We start from the raw sequence: 25,758 nt of genomic DNA on the forward strand, positions 1-25,758 counted from the left end.
CCAAGTATTTCCTCCACCTAAGGCTTACTATGTCATATTGTAAACACCTCTCAATTGTTTGTTTATATCTCTCCAGACTTGAATTCCCGAGGATGCAGTTATTTCTCCAATACTGAATACAATGCATTGCACAAAGTAAATGTGTGCAAATATTTATTGAAGGAGTGATTGGATTCAGCCCTATTTTGAAACTATGCTACTCCTGCTTTCCCAGCAAAGCACAGACTCACTCCATTGACTTTATACGATGAATCGCACACTCACCTGTGGGCCCTAGGCCTCACAGAGCAGCTCTTTGCTGCCCCCACATGTTTTGAATCAGCTTCTTATCCAGCCAGCTGAGAAACCCCTTGTTACACCTGGTGCAGTTTCAGTTGTGGGGTATTTCTGGAACAATCCTTGTTCTTGGCCTCCCTACGCCTCCACTGGCACAAAGAACTATGTCTGATGGAAGAGAATGGTGTGACAGCTGTGTCTGTTTCTCTACTCTAATCTCATATTTGTTCTCTGTCGTCAGGAGTAAATAAATTGAACATAGAGTCGTCTTCAAAGCATTCTTCTCTGGGTCATTTTACACGTATTTAAATATAGTGGTCTATTTTGCAGCTTCCCTACATCCTAGGATTTTAACAACTTGTTTTGGATAAATTTCTATGTGAAAATATTAATGCTCAAGAACAGAAGCTTTCTTACATTTTGAACTTTATTCTTTTATAGAAAAATTAGCAAGTTTCTCAAAAATGGAGATGTAAAGTTGTTTTATCCCCAAAATATAGGATCTTTTTTTAACATAAATTGAATCATTTGTTTGAAATAGTAAAATAAATTTGTGATCACATAGTCATCTTCATTAGTACATTGATTAAATAGATACCATAATATTATTGATTTACTATTTTATTATTATCTCTATTATTCTTTTGAGACAGAGTCTCCCTCTGTTGCGGAGGCTAGAGTGCAGTTGCGCAATCTCGGCTCACTGTGACTCATCGTGACCTCTGCCTCCTGGGTTCAAGCAATTCTCCTGCCTCAGCCTCCCAAGTAGCTGGGACTACAGGCACATGCCACAACGCCTGGCTAATTTTTGTATTTTTGGTAGAGATAGGGTTTCACTATGTTGGCCAGGCTGGTCTTGAACTCCTGACTTCATGATCCACCTGCCTCGGCCTCCCAAAGTGCTGGGATTACAGGTGTGAGCCACCACACCCAGCCTCTTTCCATGATTATTACTATACAATTAGAGAGCCTTTGGTAAGTTTGTAGTGAATAGTGTGGTTGTAAATAAATGCACTATATTATATCACCATAGCCTCTTTTTCTTCAGTAATTAGTATCTAGGATAATTAAACTAAGATGAAATATATAGTATATGTAGCATATCACAATTAATACAGTTCAAGCAAAAGTGTATTTCGGGGGAGGAAAGGAATAGGTGTTTGATATCAGTTGGAACACAAGAAGCTGTCTTCTAAGAGAATTAGGAAGTTTGGGGTCAAGATGATCAATACCAATAATATTTGCATATTTTTAAACTGAATAGCTTAAATGATTAAACTGAGATAGATACCTGCTTACAGTTTTAAAAGTACTTTATTTGCATTATCTTGTTAGAGCCTAACACAGTCCCTATAATGTATAGGGGTTGTGTCCCTACTTTACAGACAAGGAAACAGTCAGGGAGATTAAATAACTTTTGGAGAGACTGCTCTGATTTTGAAATTCCTTTTTGAAAAAAATATTCCTAAGAGTAGATTGTGAAATATCTAGACAGTTTTAACAATATCAGTTTTACATGTTATATTTGGTTAGGGAAAAATATATCTTATAAAATTCATTTTCTACCCATGCAGCAAAAAGTTATTTAATCATGGAGACCTAACAGAAACCATAGTAAATCATTACCATTGTCTCAACATCTACTTTATGCCAAGTTTTATATTAGGCATCTTATATATTTACATCTGATTTTAAACTAACAACAAGTATATTAGAAAGTTATTATGATCCAACTTCATAAATGATAAATTAGGTCAAAGCAATGTTAGCAGCTTACACAAATCATACAGCTTAGCTGAGATTGGAAACTATTTCTGAGTCTCTTCAAAGCTGGACACGTTCTACTATATCATGATATAAATTTTATTTCTGTATTTTAATTAAAATTCATATATGCTTGATAGCTTTAAGATTTATTTAATTTTTTTTTATGCTCAAGCCATGTAAACTTGTGCAAACCAGCAGTACAACTGATGCTCTCAAGATTACTTGATACAGTTTACATTTGAGAGCCACTTGCTGATTACCTTTATCGATAACTAAGGACAAACACTTTTTCAGAATGTCATTTGTGGAAAGACCATATGGAAATAGTTCTGCTGTGATTCCTTCAGCTGTCTAGTTAGAATATGACTAAATCATAATAAATATTAGGTGGGAAAACCTATAATTCTTATACTACCCTGTTTTCAGTACACTTACCCAGCTCAGTGGCTGTTTTACCTCTGGCTTTACTGGTGTGTTTGAAATAATTCTGAAAGAAATCAAGACAATGCCAAAAAGAGGGCATAGAATAATCCTTGAGCAATTTTTGTTTTACACCCTTCTTTGTGTTAAATCCTAGAGATACTGTGCATAGGACTGTCTATAGTCAGAATGAAAGTGGCTTTCTCAGCATTGGGTGCATAAAAAAGACAGAACTTTCTATGAAATTATTTGCCTTTGTTTTATTTATGGGGAATAAGGAATGATGAAGTATTTCTTTTTTCTTTATGAAAGTACTACTTTGTTTCTCTTTGTAAAACTAGTTACATATTTACTGTAGAAAATTTAGAAAATACATACCTGTATAAACAAAAAAAAGAGGTTAAAAACAGTCCTTAGGCCGGGTGCAGTGGCTCACGCCTGTAATCCCAGCACTTTGGGAGGCTGAGGCGGGCAGATCACCTGAGGTCAGGAGTTCGAGACCAGCCTGGCCAACATGGCGAAACCCTGTCTCTACTAAAAATACAAAAATTAGCCAGGCAAGGCGGCATGTGCCTGTAGTCCCAGCTACTCAGGAGGCTGAGGCAGGAGAATCGCTTGAACCCGGGAGATGGAGGTTGCAGTGAGCCAAGATCACGGCACTGCACTCCAGCCTGGGTGACAGACTGAGACTCTGTCTCAAAAACAAAAACAAAAACAAAAAACAGAAAAACAAAACAAACAAACAGAAAAAACAGCCCTTAATATTACTACCCTGTCTTCTAAGCCCTTTTCTTTTAGTCTTTCAGGAATTTTGTAATCAGTATCTCAATTTATAGTACAAACAGCAGTACATTCTTTTTAATTTTTTTATATTAAAATTATTTATTTATTTATTTTTTCAAAGGACAGTACATTCTATGTCTGCTCTATAAGACTTCACATTTCCCATGTTAGAAAAATGAACTTTAGAAAATGGCCTTTACTTCATCTGATTTAAAGATGAGAAAGAGACAATAGTTTGTTATCAAGAACTTCCAGCTTGCCAACCTTCTATCATCGCCATTTTTTCACTTTAAATGTGACTCTAAATTTTCCTTTCCTGTCATTACATAAGTCACTAAATTCACAGTATGCTGTTTCTTCTTTAAAGACGAGTTTGTCTCTTTCAGATTTGGTCAAAGCAAAAAACTGACCTCGGGTGTGAGGATGACTTAAAGGAGAAAGGTGATGACACCTTTTTAAGTTCAGAAAAAGGAAATGCACTTGCACCAAAGTAAGAAAGTTTACTTTGGATGATGCCAAGGATTTGTATTCAATTTAGTTGCTATGTCTCGTAATCTATTAGCGTGGCACAGTACTCTCAACCTTGGAATCACCTGGGAGCCTTAAAAAGTGTTGATGTATAGGTCCTTCTCCAAAAGATTAGAATGTAATTGGTCAGGAATGGCCTGGGCCTTGGGATTTTTTAGAGTTCCTCAAATGACTTCAGCACAGTCAGCATTGTGAATCATTATTTTAGAACATGCTTTATATATTCATCTATGTCAGATGAACATAGGAGCACTTTCTGCCTGAAGACCAATAGCAGTCTACTTAACTTGAGGCTCCTTCTGTACAGATTGGGAGTTATGCCTTGTACAGTGGTGCCTGGCAGAGAGGATGAATGGGGCTAAAATACAGCATGCTCTTTACTCACTAGGTAAGCTGCGCTCTGACTCAGGGCTGTGTCTCCTGGATAAAGTGGGCACCCTTTACTGATGAGCACAGTGTACAGGCTAACTTGACCCTGCGTCTGTGCTTATCTTCTTTCAACTTGCATGGAGACACATTGCCTTTCCATTAAACTACTTCCTGACTTCAACATTCTCACCAACATTCTAAACCACTGGGTTCTTCAAAATTCATATTTTCCATTTTTGTCTTAAAGTGAGCATATGTATATGTGGCAGAGACATTTCAAATCCACAAATTCCAGTTCATTGACATCTCAGTAATGAATTATTCTGTAGCCATATGGAATTAGATTAATTTGGAGACTGAAAAAGCAACAAAAGTGAGAAACCTCAAGAAAGACAAACTTTATAATGGTCGTATCGTGAATACTCATAGTTGACTAGTTAGCTCTCTTCTTCAGAATATCATAATAATGAACCAGGTTTATAATTTCAGTCCCACAGTTAGCATCAATATAGGAGAAAACTCTATTCCATTGTCATAGGCTGAAACTTTGTTCCCAGCCAGCTTTTTCTTTAGTATAAGTTGGAATGAAGTCAGGGCACTTCTTACCCATCACCATTACTGGAAAAATAGCTCCAAGTGTGTCCCCATATGGAAATACATTCAGCAAATGTCAGCTCCATCATAACTAGAAAGATCATCCCTACTAACCAGTGCAAAACATAAACAGGTGTATTTGCATTATGTGATGGGAACCACAGACAGTATGATATAAAGCCTACAATCATGGTTTTCTTGAAAGCTTCAGCAATACATTGTGCTAAGAAACAAACAAACAAAACTCTGACCTACCAAGCTGACTCATCTAACTGACAGTCTGGATGTTAAAGGGGTGAAATTTCACCTTTATTGTGAATACGTTAGATACATTAGAGTTGAAAAGGACAGCCAAGCATCATGTGAGTTCTCAACCATGTGTTTCTGTGCAAAATGAATCACCTAATGAGAAACAGGAAATCACCAATAAAGGCTGTTTGTTAATTACACATGAAGTTATAACTAGAATGGAGCAGCAGGGTTTTATTTTAAACCAGATTTGCATACTACATTGAGAACATCAATAGAAAACTAGAAGATTTTAGACTGTCATTGATCTCATGTGCACTGAAACAGGTTAAGTATGCCAGGACCAGCCCTGCTTGCCTCCCTCCCCCAAACCATCCCGAATTATTGCTACTTAGATAAAGCAATTTTCATGTAGTTAATATTAGCACAAATCCTTTTTTCTGCTTGCCTGCTTCCTAGCAACCTGAAGCAGAGTATCTGCTTGCCAATCTGCTTTTGGTTAAAAAAAAAAAAAATTAGAGCAGAATACCCAGTGAATTTGCCAATAGCCCTGACAAGATGGGGATGTATTCAATAAGCTCTCTGTTGATTTTTTGAGCCCAGTATGCGATTTACATTGTCAATCGTCTGATCTTGCTGCACTTTCTATTACAGGCCAGAGAAGATGTGATCCATATGCTGAAGACAGAGAAAACCAAGCCTGAGGTTCTGGAGGCTCATTACGGGTCTGCGGAGCCAGAGAAAGTGCTGCGGGTCCTGCACCGAGATGCCATTCTTGCCCAGGAGAAATCCATAGGAGAAGATGTCTATGAGAAACCGATTTCAGAGGTAAAAATATGACACCAACAAGTCCCCTGGATGGGAACCTCAGGGAGATATCTTCACGTTCTTCCATTTACATGCTTTAACATTTTCTTTCAAAGGCAAAATTTTGATGATACACTAATATACAATTAAAGTGTAATTAAATAAGTCAAGGATTATAGTGGGTAAGCTTCAATGTTAAGAATTGTAGAAGCGTTTCTTTAAACATACCAAAGCCTGAAATATATTTTTCCATGTGGTTCTGATAGTTACATGCTCTTGCAGTATATTATTCTTTTACTTCTCTAAGAAATGATATGTGTAAAAATTTGAAGTACTTACCAGTTTTAACACTGAGCTGTCAGGATTCTTACAAAATAGGTAACCTAAAATTAAATTGATCTTATCACTGATATGGTTATAAAGACACTTTTTTGAATTTTATAAACTCTTTCGTAATGAAAATGGTCTAATGTGAGTGGCTAAAATACAGTGATAGAGGCAAAATCCTAATGAAATGCTTAGGGCAATTCATTGAGATGAAAGGAATTCTACTAGGGCTATGACTGTTATTATAGATTACTCATAATACCACATTTTAAAAATACTCTCACATTGTAGTAGAAGTTCAAGCCAGATTACGATACCAGTTTTTCACATTGACCCTTCAGACTTTATATAAAAAAAATTTACAGATGTGAAATTAGTGTCATGAATGAAAAAAGAACAGAAATTAAAAGTCTGAAACAACTTACTATACATTTAACATGTAATTTATGTCAAGCCTTTGGAGCAGCTCAGTTTGATAACTCTCAGAGATAAGATCTGCTTTAGATAGCATTCACAACAGATTAATGGTCCCATAATTTTCAAATTACTGCAGCAGGAATAGACTGGAGCTCTATTCTCATCTTTTCCTAAAGAGTTAAGAGATGATTATAAGATAGGATGCAGTTAACAGGCTGGATCTACTTTCACGTCTGAGACTTACCACTGCTAGCTGTGTATGGCTATAGGCAGATTATGTAAGCTCCTTAAGCCTCAGTTTCCTCATCTGTGGGGTGTGAGGAACCACAGTGTCCACCTCATAGAACTGCTGTGAGGATTTAATAAAGCAATGCCTATAAAACTCTTAACATAGTCTCTGGCATATTCTAAGTACTCGGCAAGTGTTAGTCATTAGTATTTGCTGAGATTCAAGAATGATAACTGCTCATACCCTTAATTGGTTTGAAACTTGGGGAGATTTGAGGAGTAAAAGACACAGAGGTCAAAAACATGTATTTGTTTAATATGATAATAATAATAACTTGGATTAGAGAACTCAGCTTGGATAAATGGACTCATTTGGGCTTCTGAATCATTTTCTTCCAAGGCTAGAGCTTGGGATGACACTCCCCACCCTTACCACCAAGGGAGAGGTGGGTCTGCAGAGCATACACACTTACCCAGGATTACTGCATCCAATCCACTGCATTCTATGGGCTGAACACAGAGAGGGGAGTTTCTGACCTACCTTTAGAAAGTAGGCCTGACCTAAGTATTCCTAACTCAGGGACAGAGGATCAGAACAGAAAACACTCACCCTGTGAGTTGTGCTTCTGGAACTGGCTAAGCTGGGCATATTTCATGGTTCCTTTCTCCTCTTAACAATCTGAAGAGTCATTTTCCCTTTGGGGAGAAGTGAGTGAGAAGGCAGAGAGAGAGGGCAGAAAATACTTTTCCTGATACTGCCAAAATGAAGTCCATTTTGTGAGAGAAATAGAATGATAGAAGGAGAAAAGATTTCCTTCCACCACTTACACATTTTGGGTCTGTTAACCCTTTTAATTAACAGTCAAGTTCTTGTTACCAAATTCACATCACTGTTCCATTAGCCTCCTGGGATCACGAGCAGGTAGTCTAGCTCTTGTTTCCTAAAAGCAGTATTATACCTTAAGCCAAAAATCACTGCTCATTCTTATTTCCATACCATATTAGGCCCAGCGAGGGTATCCGGTAGAACTCACCAGCGGTAAAGCAATGAACCCAATACAGTGGACCTGTTTCCCTTGCCAAATATCTGGGGAAGAATTAAACAGCAAATATTAAATCTCTCTGCCCTTCTTTGTAAATTAAAGTCTGGAATATCAAAGTTCATAATTCTTAAGTAAAATTCCAAAAACATTGAAGGTTTTCATTTCTTTCCTTCCTAATTTTGTATTCTGCTTAGCCTAAGCCAGTGGGATCTCAATTGATTGTCTGGGTAGAGTTTGTTTTTGTTTTCTCCTTTAGTAAAAAAAAAAAACCTGGACTCACTGGCATTTTCAAAGTTGTATTAATATATCCTGAAGTCCCTAGAGTCTACTTTTTTCTGAAGAATCTAAAGAATTATTAGGACACATGCAATTATCAGAGTACAACTTCACACTCATAAATTTAAAAAATACAAGAGAGTCTCTAGCACTAAGATACATTTTTCTCAAGCAAAATTATATTCCTTGACCTCAGGACTCAGTGTAAGGAAGGTCCATGTTACTCCTAGCAGAGACTGAAGCAGAGATTTTGGGCATGTCTGAGGGAAGGAAGGTAGATAGAGAAAATCTTCAGCCATAGCAGGGTTCTGGTAAGTCTGCTCTTACCAGAGCCTGTTGTCATCAGCAGCTTAATAATTATGGGAAATGGCAACCTCGAGGTTGGGTAGAGCCTGCCTGCAGGTATTGTCTTTGCCCTCAGTGAGTGGCATTCAGAACATTCCTGTCTTTTTGTAAAGTCTAGGGATTTGCAGTGGTGACCTCTTCAGTGCCTAGGTCTCATTTTAGGTACTCAATTTTCCCACCTGAGTATTTAAGACCTCTTTGATCTTTTTCTTTTTTCAGGCCCTGTTCCCAGGCCTAGGAAGCCCATCGCTTTAGAGGGTCACCCTCCTGACGCCTGTGCAATTTGAGGCCCAGAAGGGATCAGACCTTACTCTTCCTCAGAACTTAGCCTCCCCTCATGTTTGAACTTTCAATCCTTGAGTAACTTGTCTGACTAAGGCAACAAAAATATTTTCTTCTGCCACAACTTTTTCTGTTGTGAGAGAGGAAGGCTCAGCTGAGTTGTTGCTTCAGGATTTTAGTCATTTTCTTCAAATGCTCCCAGACATTTGTTTTTCTAATATTGCCTTCCATATTCTTCATTATGTGGAGTCCCTCAATGAGAGATCTGAAATCAAGGAATTCCGAGTCTGCCAAGAGTATTCTTTGTTACACCTAAATCTTATCTATTTTCATGTTCTTGAGTTGGATAATCTTCATTAAAGGGCGTTTTTCCATTAACCACACCCACATTTGACTCCCCCATTGAGAGATGTGAAATCAAGGAATTCCGAGTCTGCCAAGAGTATTCTTTGTTACACCTAAATCTTATCTATTTTCATGTTCTTGAGTTGGATAATCTTCATTAAAGGGCGTTTTTCCATTAACCATACCCACATCAAATAAGTTTTGATGCTGGCCTGCCTAAATCTCCTTTTCTTTGTCTCATCTTTCCTTCAAACACTACATCCCAACATTTCTTGAGTATGTTCACTCAGGGCCCCAGTAATATTGGCAATTTCACTGGGCGCGGTGGCTCATGCCTGTAATCCCAGCACTTTGGGAGGCCGAGGCGGGCAGATCACTTGAGGTCAGGAGTTCGAGACCAGCCTGACCAACATAATGAAACCCCGTCTCTACTAAAAATACAAAATTTAGCCAGGCATGGTGATGGGTGCCTGTAATCCCAGCTACTCGGGAGGCTGAGGCACGAGAATCGCTTGAACCTGGGAGGCCTCAGCAGTTGTGAGCCGAGAAGGCGCCACTGCACTCTGGCCTGGGCGACAGAGTAAGACTCTTTCTCAAAAATAAATAAGGGCTGGGCGTGGTGGCTCATGCCTGTAATTCCAGCACTTTGGGAAGCTGAGGTGGGAGGATCACGAGGTCAGGAGATCGAGACTATCCTGGCTAACATGGTGAAACCCTGTCTCTACTAAAAATACAAAAAATTAGCTGGGAGTGGTGGTGCGCGCCTGTGGTCCCAGCTACTCGGGAGGCTGAGGCAGGAGAATGGCGTGAACCTGGGAGGCAGAGGTTGCAGTGAGCCGAGATCGCGCCACTGTGCTCTAGCCTGGGCAACAGAGCGAGACTCCATCTCAAAAAAATAAATAAAATAAATAAATAAATAAAGGAATAAATATTGGCAATTCCGTCTACAACAGCTGGGACGCTGAAATTCACCAAATAATGCTTCAGATATCTTACCCTGATCTTCCCAGATTTCGATTCTTAAATCTGTTCATATTTTATATAACCACTTTGAATAGATGTTGCAGTCTTTAAGGGAATGTCCCCCAGTTGAGCTCATGAAAGACTGTCAGCCCATTTTCAGTGTCCTCCTCAATCCCATCCTGGATCCTAATGCCTTCTTTGTGAGGAAAGTCACACTGCTCTGTCCTCTGGGCTCTCCTGTCTCTATCTTCTCTGGGCACGCATTCTGATTCAACAATGTCTGAAATACCTTCCAGTTTAATATCCCTATTTTTAAGAGTACTTAGATCCATTTCTCCTTTGTGTAAATCTAGTTTGGTCTTTAAGACCTCGTATTTGCTTTTAAGTAGACTTCTCTTTTCCTCAATTCCTTAATACTTCTCCAGTTAGCCCTTTGCAGGTAACAGAGCTAAAAACACTTTCTGAATCATGCCTTTTTATCTAAAACATACTGAAATTTCCCCTCAAGTTATTGTACTTCTCCACTGACTTTATGCATTAGAATAAGACTTCCAGGTACACTCTTTCCTTAGTAAATTTTTGGCGTTTGGTGTTATGATTATCTCATTCAGTTTTCCTTCCACTTCGTCCAAGTAGAATCTATATTTCCAAAGCAATAGGTGCCCATTCTACTTTCACTAGTCATTTAATAAAACCCATTCCTCTATACTAAGCCACAGCTTGGATCCTGAAAACCAAAAGCCATGTACATATAGTATCTATGATTAATGAATCTACAAAATCTATAGTTATGGGACATAGTCTTCAGAGTCTCTGGACAAGCCACATAGAGCCAAGAAAATAGGCTACCTCTGTTCTCTCTTAGGAGACTGATGTAGTTCCAAACAAAATAACAAGAAACAGCATCTGGTACAGCTGATCTTTTGCTACCTGTGTTATTCTTACATCCAAAACTTAAAATTGACACCTAAAACCTCACACTAATGTGTGTTATAGCAGAAGAATTTACAGCCTCTACATTCTAAAGTCTGGATCTGCAGCTCTGCCTAAGAAACACACTACGTACACCAATGCCTCAGTAACTTATGCATTAAGAGATGAAAAGACTGCTTTCCGGATAAGGTAATTACTGTTGTGGTCAAGCTGTGCTAGTGTTGGTGAGGTGAATATTACCCACAAAGACTTCAGCCACCTACTCCAGTGGCTTAGTCCAGAACTGTAGCTATTGCAAGTCTCAAAAGCCTGCAATGATAGATGTAAAAAGGCTAAGGCCTACCCTCTGCCTAGGCGGCCCCAGAACACTTGATATTTCCATGTGCTGTTTTTTTTTCTCCAGATGTCCATGTAATGACTATCTCTTTACATTTTCCAGTCAAACATCTGATTAGTAATGCTGCCACCTTCCTCTCCAGAATTCCTTACATGGATTGAGAGATACTGCAGAAGAGTTTGAGCCTTGAGATCACAATGTATCATTGTGTGACAGGCAGAGTAAAAAAGAAGAAATGAAAGGGCTGGGCTGCACACATCCAGTTCCCTATTCCAAACACAACTTTCAAATAAGTCACCTCTCCTTCCTTTGGGAGGAGTTGGGTAGGGCCTAAAGAAACAGGGAAAATACTGACCTTCAAATAGTTTCCAAAAGATGGAGAGTCCTATTTTATGATAAAGCAGGAAGACTGAAAAACGGGGGAAAGTTGCTTTCTCTACATTTTTGATGATGATGATGTTTCAGCAATGCTTGACACGTTCTCTAAAATATGTTGAAAATCACACCTGTAGAAATTTGGAAAGTTCTTGGGGAGAATATTTTGTAATAGGGAATGGAGCTATTATAATAAGAAAACCTCATGTATAGACTGTCCCTTTAAGACTACAAAAATTGACCGGGCGCTGTGGCTCATGCCTGTAATCCCAGCACTTTGGGAGGCAGAGGTGGGTGGATCACCTGAGGTCAAGAGTTCAAGACCAGCCTGGCCAACATGGTGAAACCCCGTCTTTACTAAAAATACAAAAACTAGCTGGGTGTGGTGGCGGGAGCCTGTAATCCCAGCTACTCAGGAGGCTGAGGCAGGAGAATTGCTTGAACCCAGGAGGTGGAGGTTGCAGTGAGCCGAGATCGTGCCATTGTACTCCAGCCTGTGCAACAAGAGCAAAACTTCATCTCAAAAAAAAAAAAAAAGACTACAAAAAATTATTAGAAGATGTAAAAATACAATTAGCAATTCCTGATGATCTCAGATATTATCAGCCACCCATTAACATGGGCTTCTCCACCAGCCTCTATCTGGTCACCTACTCCTAAACAAGGGAAGTGGAGATCTGGGAAGAAGGTAACGTGAGCAGCTCTCTTTTATTTTGGGCCCCAGGAATGATTCACTCACAATGAACATATCATGCAATTATAGAGAGAACTTCAAATCCTCCTTATAACTGAAGGGCAAACAGAAACTAAAGGGGAATAGCTCTGATGCTGAGACCCTGTGGAGTTACCCCGTGGGGTTTCAGAAAGTTGGTTGTGAGATTGAGAACTGATTTTAAATATGTCTGTTTCAACTAGAACAGTGGTTCTCAATTGGGGTGGTGGTGGATTTTTCCCTCCAGGGAACATCTGGCAATGTCAGATTGGTTTGATTGTCACACAGGAGGTGGTGCTTACTGGCATCTAGTGGACAGAGGCCAGGGATGCTGCTAAACATCCTCCAGCTCACAGCACCCCGAAATAAAGATGTATCTGGCCTCAGCAGTGCCAAAGTTGCGAAACACTGAATTAGAATTCAAAGGGGAAAATAGGATCGTGAGTAGGATAGGGAAATATCAAGATTGTAAGATTTGGTCCAATTTAACAAACACTTACTGAACATCAACTTTGTACCAGGGCCTGTGCTCAGCACCAGGGACTAAAAAGGTGATCAAGGCATGATCTCTTTAAAATCATATAACCTGGCCAGGCCAGGTGCGGTGGCTCATGCCTGTAATCCCAGCACTTTGGGAGGCCAAGGCAGGCGGATCACCTGAGGTCAGGAGTTTGAGACCAGCCTGGCCAAAATGGTGAAAACTCTTCTCTACTAAAAATACAAAAATTAGCTGGACGTGGTGACTTGTGCCCTGTAATTCCAGCTACTTTGGAGGCTGATGCGGGAGAATCGCTTGAACCCAGGAGGTGGAGGTTGCAGTGAGCTAAGGTCGTGGTCGTGCCACTGCACTCCAGCCTGGGCAACAGAGTGAGACTATGTCTCAAAAAAAAAAAAAAAAGAAAGAAAGAAAGAAAAATCTTATAACCTGACCAGAGAAAGAGGCACAAAGACCTGGTAATATTTACGGGTTTTTTATTCTTTTGTTTTGTTTTTGGTTTTTGAGATGGGGTCTTGTTTTGTTGCCCGGGCTGGAGTGCAGTGGTGTAATCTCAGCTTACTGCAGCCTCTGCCTCCTGGGATCAAGTGATTTTTCTACCTCGGCCTCCCAAGTAGCTGGGATTACAGGCGTCTGCCAACACGCCTGACTAATTTTTGTATTTTTAGTAGAGACAGGGTTTCACCATGTTGGTCAGGCTGGTATCGAACTCCTAACCTCAAGCAATCCACCTGCCTCTGCCTCCCAAAGTGCTGAGATTATGGGCATGAGCCTTTGTGCCTGGCCTCTGTAATAACATTTGGTAAGAACTCTTTTAGAGATATGTACTGTCTACAAGTTCTGAAATCCTCCCTATATTTAGCATCTCTTGAAAAAAAGAGGACTTTGGATCCTACATATACTTTTCCTAGAAATGCATATAGCTGCAAGCTTTAAAAACAGATTGTGATGAAAATTACTTTCCAGGGGAGAAGTCTGGTGCATGTACATGCTGAGATCTTAATTTTTCTATTAGGAAGGGTGTTATCCTCTTTCTGAATATAGAGCTTTGTGCTATCTCATTAAAACCGTGAAAGAGTTGTTTTCCTGCAAGTTTAGGAACCCAAATGACCAATAAACAAATGAAAAAGTGTTTGAACTTTATCAAGTAAGTGAGCATTAAAATCACATTGAGCGAACACTACACACCCACCAAAATGGTTAAAAGATTTTTTTTTTTTTTTTTTTTGAGATGGAGTCTCCCTCTGTTGCCCAGGCTGGAGTACAGTGGTGAGATCTTGGCTCACTGCAACTTCTGCCTCTAGGGATCAAGCGACTCTCCTGCCTCAGCCTCCCGAGTAGCTGGGATTACAGGCATGTGCCACCACACCCGGCTAATTTTTGTGTTTTTAGTAGAGACAGGGTTTCACCATGTTAGTCAGGCTGGTCTCGAACTCCTGACCTCGTGATCTGCCTGCCTCAGCCTCCCCACGTGCTGGGATTACAGACGTGAGCCACCACACCCAGCTAGAAGTTTTAAAAATACTAAATGTTGACAAGGATGTAGAACAATCAAAACTCCTAAACACTGGTTGTAGGAGCGTAAATGGGTACAGCTTCTTTGGAAAATTGCTTAGCATATCTAATAAGCTACATATACACATATCCTATGACCCATATTTCACTCATAGGTATACACCTGACACATATGCTATATGTTCACTAAAGGACATGTATTAGAGTATTCAGAACAGCATTATTTGTAATAGACCCAAGCTGGAAACTACCCAAATGATCATCAACAGTAGAATGGATAAAATTGTGGTTTATCCCACCCCCCAAAAAAAGGAAAAAAGTTTAGGAACCATGTATATGTTTACAAAAAAGCCAGAAAGCCAGAAGTTACTGCAGCATTAGTATGGTTGGTTTATACAGCCAATCGGCATAAAGAAACTGATACAATGGGGGAAATGGTGGTGAATACCAGACTCACTGTTCTCGCTTTCAGGTAATAAGTCACTAGACCCATGTCAACAAATTGTTTACAGTCCCATGCAAATGCAATAAAATATTAAGCTCTTTCCCATGTTTGCTTATTCAGCTGGACAGACTTGAGGAAAAACAGAAAGAAACCTACCGGCGCATGCTAGAGCAGCTGTTGCTGGCCGAGAAGTGTCACAGGCGCACCGTGTACGAGTTAGAGAACGAGAAGCATAAACACACTGACTACATGAACAAGAGTGACGACTTCACCAACCTGCTGGAGCAGGAGCGGGAGAGGTAATGTGCACACACACCACCAGTCACATCTGGATGCCCATAGCCCTTTCATGTCTGCCCCTCCCTTCAGGGATCAGTCTTTCAGCCAGGGGCACCATGGACAGGTGCCCAGGGTCTAATGCCAATTTTTGAATGGGTGGTAACCATAGAGAATGATACTGAATTTTACCTGAGATTATTATATGAATGTTTTGGGGGTTGCATATAGGTAGGGCGTCACATTCCCAACAAGGATGTTAAAAGCCATGAAACTGTAAAGCTGGAAAGAAACTCAAGAACTTCATTTTTTTATTTTATTTTTTTATCATTTATTTCTTTTTATTTTTTATTTATTTTTTATTATACTTTAAGTTCTAGGGTACATGTGCACAACGTGCGGGTTTGTTACATATGCATACCTGTGCCATGTTCGTGTGCTGCACCTGTTAACTCGTCATTTACATTAGGTATATCTCCTAATACTATCCCTTCCCCCTCCCCCGACCCCACGACAGGCCCCGGTGTGTGATATTCCCCACCCTGTGTAAGTTTAATGATTTGCCTTCCTGAAAAGCAGATTTCCACTCCAAAGAGAAAAACTAGATTGCTTCAAATAGAAAGCAATTTGTAGAAAGACTTTTCAAATGTAGGTGCTTCATTGATAAGTTTATGATCAATGAAGCATTTACATTTAAATGTAAACTACATTTAAATATAAACTTTATATTTAAACTTGATCAACGAAGCACCTACATTTAAATGTAAACTACATTTAAATATAAACTCGATCAATGAAGCACCTACATTTGAAAAGTCTTTCTACAAATTGCTTTCTATTTGAAGCAATCTAGTTTTTCTCTTTGGGGTAGAAATCTGCTTTTCAGGAAGGCAAATTATTAAACTTAACAATTATAAATGAATCCTATTAATTTTTAATACCAGTGTAGAAAATATTAGTATTTGGCTGTGTATAAATCACTTAATGACTAGAACTACCTGCTGAACTTTCTAAGGGCTGCATAACTTTTAAAACTTGGGGTAAGAAAACAAACCAAACCAACTGAAGACTGACACATTGAGCCTTGATGTTTATTCCTGTAGGTATTTATTTAGTCTTCTAAGACCAGGGATTGCCACAATTGAAGCAGGGACCCCAAATTAAAAAATTTTATAATACTTTCTTCTTTACCATCTGTTTTTTTTTTCCCAGTATCTTTTAAATTATTATCTCCCTTCTCTTCCCTAGGCTGAATGCCTATGTCTGTGAATTCCACAGACTTTGAAACCAGTGATATTGAATCCCCATGCTTTGAGTTACCAAGCATGTCTGCTTTTGTGTTTAGAGCTTGCAAATTGAGAACCACCAGGGAACAGCTTTACCTAGCCCGGCTTTATTATCTATTTAGTTACAAAAAAGAGATCTAGTTTTCCCAGATTAGTGTATATACGAGAAGAAGCTATCACAATTAGACAGTAAATAAAAGCATAAAATAGAACAGGCTTGGCTTAAACATTTTTTAAAAAAATTATTGGTAATGTTTATTTATTATTGGATTTGGTACATCCCTTGTGAAAGGAGAAATGGAAAAGTGAACAATGGCTAAATTGTTGTGTACTATATCCCAGACTTATGGTTTCTTATGTTTGTCTTAAGTTCCTGTTAAGCTAAGGTTAACTAGCTTCATGTTTGGACACATAGACTAACTGATTCGACATCCTGGAGTAACCAGTGAAAATAAATCCCACCTCCTCAATCTCTGAGAACTTTCCAACCTCAAGCTACAGATACTGCAGACAAGGTTCTAAGGAGAGTATAAATTACATATACAGTCATGTGTCACTTAATGAAGGGGATGCATTCTGAGAAATCCATCATTAGGTGATTTCATCACTGTGTGAACATCATAGAGTACGCTTACACAAACTTAGATGGATAGCCAACTGCACACCTAGGCTATATGGCACAGCCTGTTACTCTTAGGCTACAAACCTGTACAGCATGTTACTCTACTGAATTCTGCAGGCAACTATAACACAATTGTAAGTATTTGTGTATCTAAACATATCAAAGCTAAAGTAAAAATATGGTATTATAATCTTATGGGATACAATGGGGGAAATGGCTGTGAATACCAGACTCACTGTTCTCCCTTTAAGGTAGTAAGTCACTAGACCTATGTCAACAAATTATTTAGAGTCCTATGCAAATGAAACAAAATATTAAGTGTATAATGAATATTAATGGTAATGAATATGAAAGTACTCTGTGGTGGCCGCGTGTGGCTCACACCTGTAATCCCAGCACTTTGGGAGGCCGAGGCAGGCAGATCACCTGGGGTCGGGAGTTCAAGAGCAGCCTGGCCAACGTGGTGAAACCTGTCTCTACTAAAAACACAAAAATTAGCCAGGCGTGGTGGTGTGCACCTGTAATCCCAGCTACTCAGCCTGACGCAGGAGAATTGCTTGAACCTGGGAGGCAGAGGTTGCAGTGAGCCGAAATCGCGTCATTGCACTCCAGCCTGGGCAACAAGAGCGAAACTCTGTCTCAAAAAAAAAAAAAAGTACTCTCTGAACTATCATGCTGTCTTGTGCTGCCTCAGGCACACCACCATCATATATGCAGTCCCTTGTTGACAGAAGTGTCGTTATGTGGCGCAAGACTATCTACAACAATCATCTGGTTAGGTGTCCTGTGTTGGAATGTGGTCAGGTAAAAAAGTTGCAACTTGATATTGACTTTTTAGAATATCGAAAATCAAATAATTCTAAGAGCACCTGTGTGAATTATTTTTCATTACCTTGTAAATTATTTGATTTAGAACCAGATATCTGTCTTTTCTTTAGCTTCCCACCTAAGCTAAATGCCTGAGGTAGTATAAGTGCACTTACAGAGTCATTGGTTTAATAAAAGTATGTAGACGGAGTGACCATACTTATGCAGGCTGTTTATTTTTCTTTGTTTTTTGTTTTCCTAATTTTTGTGTTCTGTGAGAGTAATTGAAATAATCAGATAGAGAGCATGATAGTTCACAGAGTACTTTTATATTCAGGATCCACTAAGCCTATGCAGGATGTGTTTATTTACTACCTTCATGTTGGTCAACTCTAGACTAACAATTTTAATCCCCTCTCTCATAGAAGTTGTTTAATTTTATTAAAACAATTACAACAGCCTCACCTGAGCAAAGTGCTACATAGAGTAGAAAGTTTTAAAATTAAAAAAAAAAAACTTAAAAAAAATTACCCTAACATGCTTTTGATACTTTCATCAGCACCACTGGGATATGTCACCAAACTTTCACGTTTTAGATAAGAATTCACTAAGAGACCTTTGACTCTCACTTAATTTTCACACCACTTTATATTTTAAAATAATTTTTTATGGAATCAGTTATACTTTAGTGCTTAAATCTTTTTTTTTTTCCTGTCAACGTTTTATCTCAGCTCAACACTCTGACTGACCACCAGTGCACACGCTGTGGGCACTCTCTGACAGACACTTTATTCCAAATTAAACATCCCTAGTAGGACCTGATTGATAACTTAAGTTGGCGTCTCTGAATTTCTCTGCGATCTGAGGCATCCACCGTGATTTGCTTGCCAAGTTACCGGGGCAGCGAAGTTTTTTGGGATTTTTCAAAGGTCAAGCCTGGGATCCTGCTATCCCTTGGAAACTGCCCTGCTAAATCTGCTTTGGGTTAAATCCTCTTTTTGAAGTAAGCGGTCATAATTAGATCTACTTATGAGAGCTGGCAGGAGGCTGACCCCGAGGCTTTCTTTCCCGCGGGCCAAGTTGCCGGGGAGCCCCTCCCCAGCGGGGACCACGGACCGCGGACCTTGGACCTTGGCCGGGTCGCTGCATCCCTGGGGCTCTGCCAGAGAGCCTCTCCAGGAGGTTCCCGCCGAGGCGCAACGCGGCCACAGCACCTGCAGGGGAAGCTGGACTGCAGCTAATAAGGAAACGACATTTTTGAGAACAAGTGGGAGTCTTCGTGTCCTATAGACTGTTCCAAGTCCTTTATTTGCTTTTTGTTTTGCACTGCCTTCCCCTTTTCTCGAAAAGTCCCTGTGAGCAAAAAGCACAGCCAAGAACTTTGCTTCGGAAACACTTCCCTTTGTTTCTACTGTGAACATGAGTTAAGGGAAGAAAGTGAAGTTTGAGATAAGCCTGAGTGGTTTTCTCCTTATAATCACCCACTCAGCTTCTCTCGCCGGTGGTGAGACTCTGCAGGCTGTCTCCATTCCAGGAGGCTTATTGATTTGGTGGTGGAGGGGTGAGGTTGGGGGCGGGGCAGAGCAGGGACTCTCCGGGCACCAGAAGCATTTCAGCTCCATTCTCCATATTTGTCCTGCTCTGTAAGGCTTTCTCACCTCTTCCAGAAAAATGGTTAAAGATAACAAAAAGGAACCCAGGTTCACAGGATCAGTAGTAGCTGTTGATAAGCCATCCAGATTCAGATGTTTGATGTTGTTTGAATCTGAGGCTCTGAGTATTGCAAAAGATTTTGAGATCAGCCCTTTCAAATCCCTCATTCTATAGGTGGAGACATTGAGGCCTAGAACAATTATGTAACTCAACCAAGATCACACAGTGCAGGCCACTACTCTAGCACTTTTGGGCAAGTGAATACTTTGTGCAAATAGTATATGTTTCATTTTTGTGTGTAGGTTCCCCATCCCTACCCTCTTATATCCAAACTATGACACAAAATTTTGAAAGGCAGAATGACTGTTATCGTGAAGATATAAGCACAGAGATATTAGGACCAGCGGTGTCTCTAGAATGTCAAGGTAGAAGCTTTGGCACAGTGGTCTCTCGGAAGGAGCTGCCTGGGACTTGTTTTGAAGTTTAATCTGAATAGCATACACCGTGTTTTACTTAGCTTGCATTCTATTTGGGGTAGTTATCATGGAAGGTTAATGAGGTTTATGGGGGCACTTAATAAAGCCCTTCTCCAAATTAACTCCCTTGTTTTGCCACTGACCTAGACCCTATAAGTGTAAAAACTATATAAATTATTTTTCGCTTTTCAGGAATTGCTTAATTCATCTTGTATAAAAATTCCACAAATTAAGTACCTAAAGTGGGCAATATATTGTTCTGGGCTTCCTTTATTCTAAGTCAACAAACTGTGATCATAATTTGTTACCATCATTTACTGCATATTTGTTTTACAAATAGTTATAGTCCTAAATTAAAAAGAGAAAACACCATTTTAAAATGTTTTGGCTTAATTAGCACTGTTAACAATAAAGACAAAAATATTTTTTATTGTATTAATTCCAGCTGGGTAAAGAAATCCCCCTTGTCTAAATGCTATATTTGGTTTGGTCCATATTTCAAGTCAACTTGACTTTTAAAGGCATAATTCTGAGCACATGAGATCACCTTCAGAGTCTGTACTTTATTCTCTGCCTGAACTGCAAGACTTGTGATTTTAATCTTAAGCTTCACTAGGGCTGCTCCAAGAATGTCAAAATAGAGAGAACACAGTTACATCAAAAAGTGGTCTGGGACTTAAAGAAATATTTGAGGGAAATGTGTGTGTGTGTGTGTGTGTGTGTATAACTGATGGGGAGGAGTGCTGTCTAGATCTATCACTGTAGATAGAGATTTTAAAACTTTTGGATTTTATAGGCTCAGCTGGGACTACATAAATAATTACATCATCATATAATATTGCAGCAAGACTTCCAAGTGTAAGTTAAGTTTTTTAAAGTACAAATCAGCATCTCAAGAGAAATCCCTTAACCTGTGAAGCAGAGACTGTAAGAGCAGGGGTTTGAATGGAAGGGAAGCTTTCAAGCCCCATTTTGGTATTCTTCCTTTAAGTCAATGTGAACAGGAGGTTGGTCATATATCTGGTGGATAATGGGACAGTCTGCGCTATTATACTTTCCTACGTGGGGGAATGACGAGTCAGAATCAACTGTTTTTGAAAACTGGCTCTAGTGGACTGGGATCTTTGGAAATATTCTTGATCCACTTTATAGATAAAGATTCATATCTGGTTCCCTGGAACATTATTCTTAAGTTTTTTAGGTTTAGTGGCAATATCTCAAAAGCATGTTAACAAAATGGACTTTTCTCACTGGTAGCTCAGAGAATCTAAATAAAGCACTCTGTAGAAAAAGGTTGCTGATGCTTTGTAAATGCTCAAGTCTTAACAAGCAGAAAGTAATCCATATGTGGAACATAACAGCAGAAAACAACTGAGTCTTCTTCTTTGTGACTAGCACTCTGCTAGAAGCTGTTCAAAAGCAAAGTTAACTTTTATTGACCCCTGATAAGCTAGACACATGTACCATCTTGTTTAATCCTTACAAAACTATAAGATATGTAATTATTAGCCCTTTTAGCAGATGAGGAAGCACAGAAGTTAAATTCCTTCCCCCAAGGACACTTGCCAATAATTAATTGGCAGAATCAGGGTTTGAACTGAGTTTTTTTCAGTAAGAAAAAAATAACTTTTCCCACTCCTAACTTCTTACCTTCTGATAAAAGTGAACACCTTATTTCTTCAATGCACAGAGGGAGAAAAGTGACTTGGAAAGTTGACCAGTGGCTTGAACTGCATGTTGCCTGTTTAGGATTCAAATTCACAGACCTTCACTTGGTCATAAGACATAACGCCTAATATCAGTATCCCACTGATGAAGGAAATTGCTGGGAATAGACAGTTGTCAAGAAAGAAGAGAAATTAGAATTCAGAGGCCCAATGACCCAGCTGGAGTATGTTCTATAGTTTCTGAGATAATGCAGAATCAAACTCCACCTTCCATTTCCTCTTACCCTTAAAATATGCAAATCCCACTTTCCACTGGAAAAATGTAATTAAAGTAAAGGAGGCTGAGGTGATGAGGTGTTACCCCTAGCTGGGGTGTCTGTTTTGGGTGATAAGGTGGGTGGGAGATTGTATAAAGAAAGTGAGGATACATCTTACTTGAAGGGACCAGGCAAAGTAACTTAAAAAGGTAGCTTCCCAGGGTTGGAAAGTTTGGGGTTAGAAGAGTCACTTCTTTTAAAAGACATAGGATAGTAACATACCTACTATCAGTGCTGTGGAACTAGGAGCATGTTGCTTATCTATCAGGCACCCCCCTGGATTAAATATGAAGGAGCCCATTAAAAATGCCCTTGAGGTTCATTTCACCAGATTCCACCTACACAAAAATGCTGGGTCTTGGATGGATGTGAGCTTTTTCCCAAGCTTCATAGCACTCTCATTCTCAAAGTTAATGAGCTAACAGCCTCTGATTAAAGACTCTTTAAAGTCTTAGTATTATAATGTTAACAAGGATGCCTAGGAAAATGGGTTATCTGACTCACAGAAATTTCTAATTAATCAAGAGTTATGCCATGAATTAATTTACTTTTACTGCTATAGAAGATATTTCTCAAACACATTTGCCTTTCTTTTAAAAAATTTAAAATATACCACAAAATCCAGTTAAGTCATATTTGATGATTCAGGATCTTGTAGTGCTACTACCTGGATGACTCTGTACCTTATAAACTCAGAGCCTATTAGATTATATTTAAATCTAAATGTCAGTTATGATCACGTTTTACTACAGATAAAAATGGTAAGGATGTTTTCTAGATTTTAAGGCTTAACTTGGCTTAACTGAGAATTTTAGTTAATTAGATTCAATATATTTAGGCTTTTATAACCACCACCACCACCACAGCAATAGAACTTGGAACAGAAAGAACCCTAATGACATTGTGAAGTGGCATTGCTGTCTGGGGTAAATACCCGGGGTTCCTCATCTTGCGCCAAGAGGATTAAGGACACGGACACATGTGGGTGGGTTAAGGAGTGGAAAGTTTAATAGGCAGAAGAAAGGAGAGAGGAGAGCAGCTGTCTCTCTCTTTGTGGGAGAGAGGTGTCCAAAAAGGAAAAGACAGCTGACTGCAGCAGATTTTATAGGCAGGCTTGAGGAGGCAGTGTCTGATTTACATAGGGCTCACAGATTGGTTTGACCAGGTATGACATTTACATAGCACATGGAAAAGGCTGGTCGCCCCACTTAATCTTATTATGCAAATGGTTTTCCACTTGGCCGGCACCAGCTTGTCTGATCCTTACTGTACGTGAGGCTGGTAAAAAGAAGATGGCCCTGCCATTTTGAACAGGCCTAGTCCCAGGTAGTATATTCCTATGGGCACATCTGCTGGCATTCACCTGTGCAAGCTTCCAGCTTGCTTGTTTATGTCTGCAGCTCGATTTTACGGGCTGCTCTTTGTTAGAAAAAAAAAGATTTGGGGGCTGTTTTTCATTAAAAGGAAAACCTTACCAAGGACTTCCGTAATCTCATTAACTGCCTAAGTAATTTCTTTTTAACTCCTATATCAGTTGTACAAAAGGATGAGATAATAATAAAAGAAAACTGATTCTAAGAAAAAAATGTTGAAAGGGAGGGCTTGAGTGAAAATGGGCAATAAATACACTTTACTGTAAATGATTTCAACAAGCTATGTAAGGATGCCTTAGTCCTGGTGTTTGATATCCCTTATTTCAGAAAAGTCCTAAGAAAAGCAACAGTGGAGGACAGTATTTGACATTTAAATATGAGAAATAGTGAGAACCCAGTAAGGGTAGATGTTCATGTTGGCAGAGTTTCTTTAGATCTGAACCAGTCATTGAGAGAGTTTATCTTTTTAAAAACATTTTTAAAATTCTTTATGTTTTAGAGTTGGTGTCTTGCTCTGTTGCTCAGGCTGCAGTGCAGTGGTGTGATCAAAGCTCACTGCAACCTCCAGAGAGTTGATCTATTTCAGGATATTACCAGATAGTCCCTGAAACTCTTAAGTTCCTGATTTGCTGAAAAGGCCTCATACTGAGAGAAATGGAGGCAGCTCCTTTCACATTGCTGTCATTCTTTTTGTCATGTGGCCCTGTAAATGCTGGTCACAACCAGTTAGAGAAGTTGACAACTGTCCTGGGCAAAGGTTACAGAGGTCTCCAATGCAAGTGCCTCCAGAGCCAGCTGACCCAGCTCTTCAGCATACATGGCATGAGTGGTTGAAACTGCTAGACTGAAGAGGCCATTCTCTGACCACCAGGGAAAGGTAAAGTTTAGCTCAGGCTAATTGACCCCATTTTAGTTTGTAGGCCCACTGTTGTCAATTCTTATGTTTCAGAAAATGATAGAACTCTGATTTTAGTAAGATATTCCAGTTTTTCAATGTTGACTCAAATTGATAAAATAATGTGTGGTGAACAAAGCCATCTCCTGGCCACTTTGTCTTTAAAGTGGTTAATTTGCAACCTTTGATGGCCTAGACATTAGAGAGACTGAGGTGGATGAGGTGGCCTGGCATGTGCTGTTTGATGGTGGTCAGCTAATCCATTGAGACCCTCATGAGACATCAAAACAGAAAGAAGAAAGGACAATAGTAGCCTAGAAAACCACCAAAAACCAAACAACAAACAAACAAAAAACCACATCAGAACATAGAAATTCTCAGAGTAAAGAAAGCCACATCGTAGCTGGGGTTACAATGGATGCCTACTTCTGAAGGGATGACAAGCATTGGGCCATAAGCATTGCTGTTGGGTTACTGGAACTGCAGGTGTATGTTAAACAATGATGAACAATATTCCAGTTCTCTTTGGGCCTATCTGGCTGTGGAGACAGTTTTCTGTATTTATTCACTTTTTGGCATATTCTTTCTAAGAACTCCCATCATCTTAAGTAATCTAGTTGGCTCTGCTCTTACAACCTCAGAGACCAAGGATTACAATAATAAAATTGTTATAGCTTTCACATTATCATTTGCTTATGCTCGATTATAAAAAATGTATTATAGTGCGATAGTAATTGGATCTTTTAACCTAGTATTTTCTATTTCCTTGTGGCCTGTCCCCATTTGAGCAGTCACCCAAGAGCAACAACTGCCTCAAGAGAAATTTGTCACAACTAAAGGGGAGAACAGAAATCAATATCTGGTGTGTAGGATCAGAAGCAAGGATCCAGGTATAACATTAGAAAGAATATGTAATCAAGTGGATCCAATTTTTGTTTATCACCCCTCTTCTTTCCCATTTAGATAAGATGTTTCTCTGAGAGGATAGAAACAAGGAAGCAAGAGAAGTTTATGCTGCAGGAGGGGGTAGTCCAAAATAAGAGGCTCTGTTCAGAGCTTTTTTGTGGGGAGTGGGTCTGGGACAAAGATGGAGAGTAATGTAAAACCCAAAGAGAGTTGGTGCGGAGAATTCTAGACTGAAGGGATTACCAGGTGGAGTCCGAGAGTATCTTAGTTTGCTTGGTCTGCCATAACAAAACACTATAGACTCTAGCTTAAGCAATGGAAATGTATTTTCTCACAGTTCCAGAGGCTGAAAGTCCAGGATGCCAGAATTGTTGGGTTCTGGTGAGACCTCTTCTGTTGGCTTGTAGATGGCTGGCTTCTCCCTATGTGCTCACATAGGCTTTTTCCAGTTCATGTGTATGTAGAGATAGCTCACTCTTTTCCAACTCTTATAAGGCTACCAATCCTATCAGATTAGAACTCCAACCTTATGACCTCATTTGACCTGAATTACCTCTTTAAAGTCCTGTCTCTAAATAAGGTCACATTGGGGATTAGGGCTTCAGCATATGAATTTTGAGGGGCACAATTTAGTCTTTGTCAAAGGGA

The 25,758-nt window shown here is 39.5% G+C and overlaps 1 protein-coding gene across 3 annotated transcripts in view; it reads left to right on the top strand.

Moving 5' to 3' along the window:
• Positions 1-25,758, top strand: part of FILIP1 (filamin A interacting protein 1) — a 200,812-nt gene that overhangs the window by 124,536 nt on the left and 50,518 nt on the right. For all 3 annotated transcript variants that reach the window (XM_012502824.2, XM_003271129.2, XM_003271130.3), the window contains 2 exons: positions 5,641-5,814; positions 14,953-15,131. In XM_012502824.2, coding sequence (XP_012358278.1) covers positions 5,641-5,814; positions 14,953-15,131 — 353 coding nt within the window. The remainder of the gene's footprint in view (positions 1-5,640; positions 5,815-14,952; positions 15,132-25,758) is intronic.

Source organism: Nomascus leucogenys, chromosome 3 (genome assembly GCF_006542625.1).
Source record: "Nomascus leucogenys isolate Asia chromosome 3, Asia_NLE_v1, whole genome shotgun sequence".
NCBI classification, from domain to species: Eukaryota; Metazoa; Chordata; class Mammalia; order Primates; family Hylobatidae; genus Nomascus; species Nomascus leucogenys.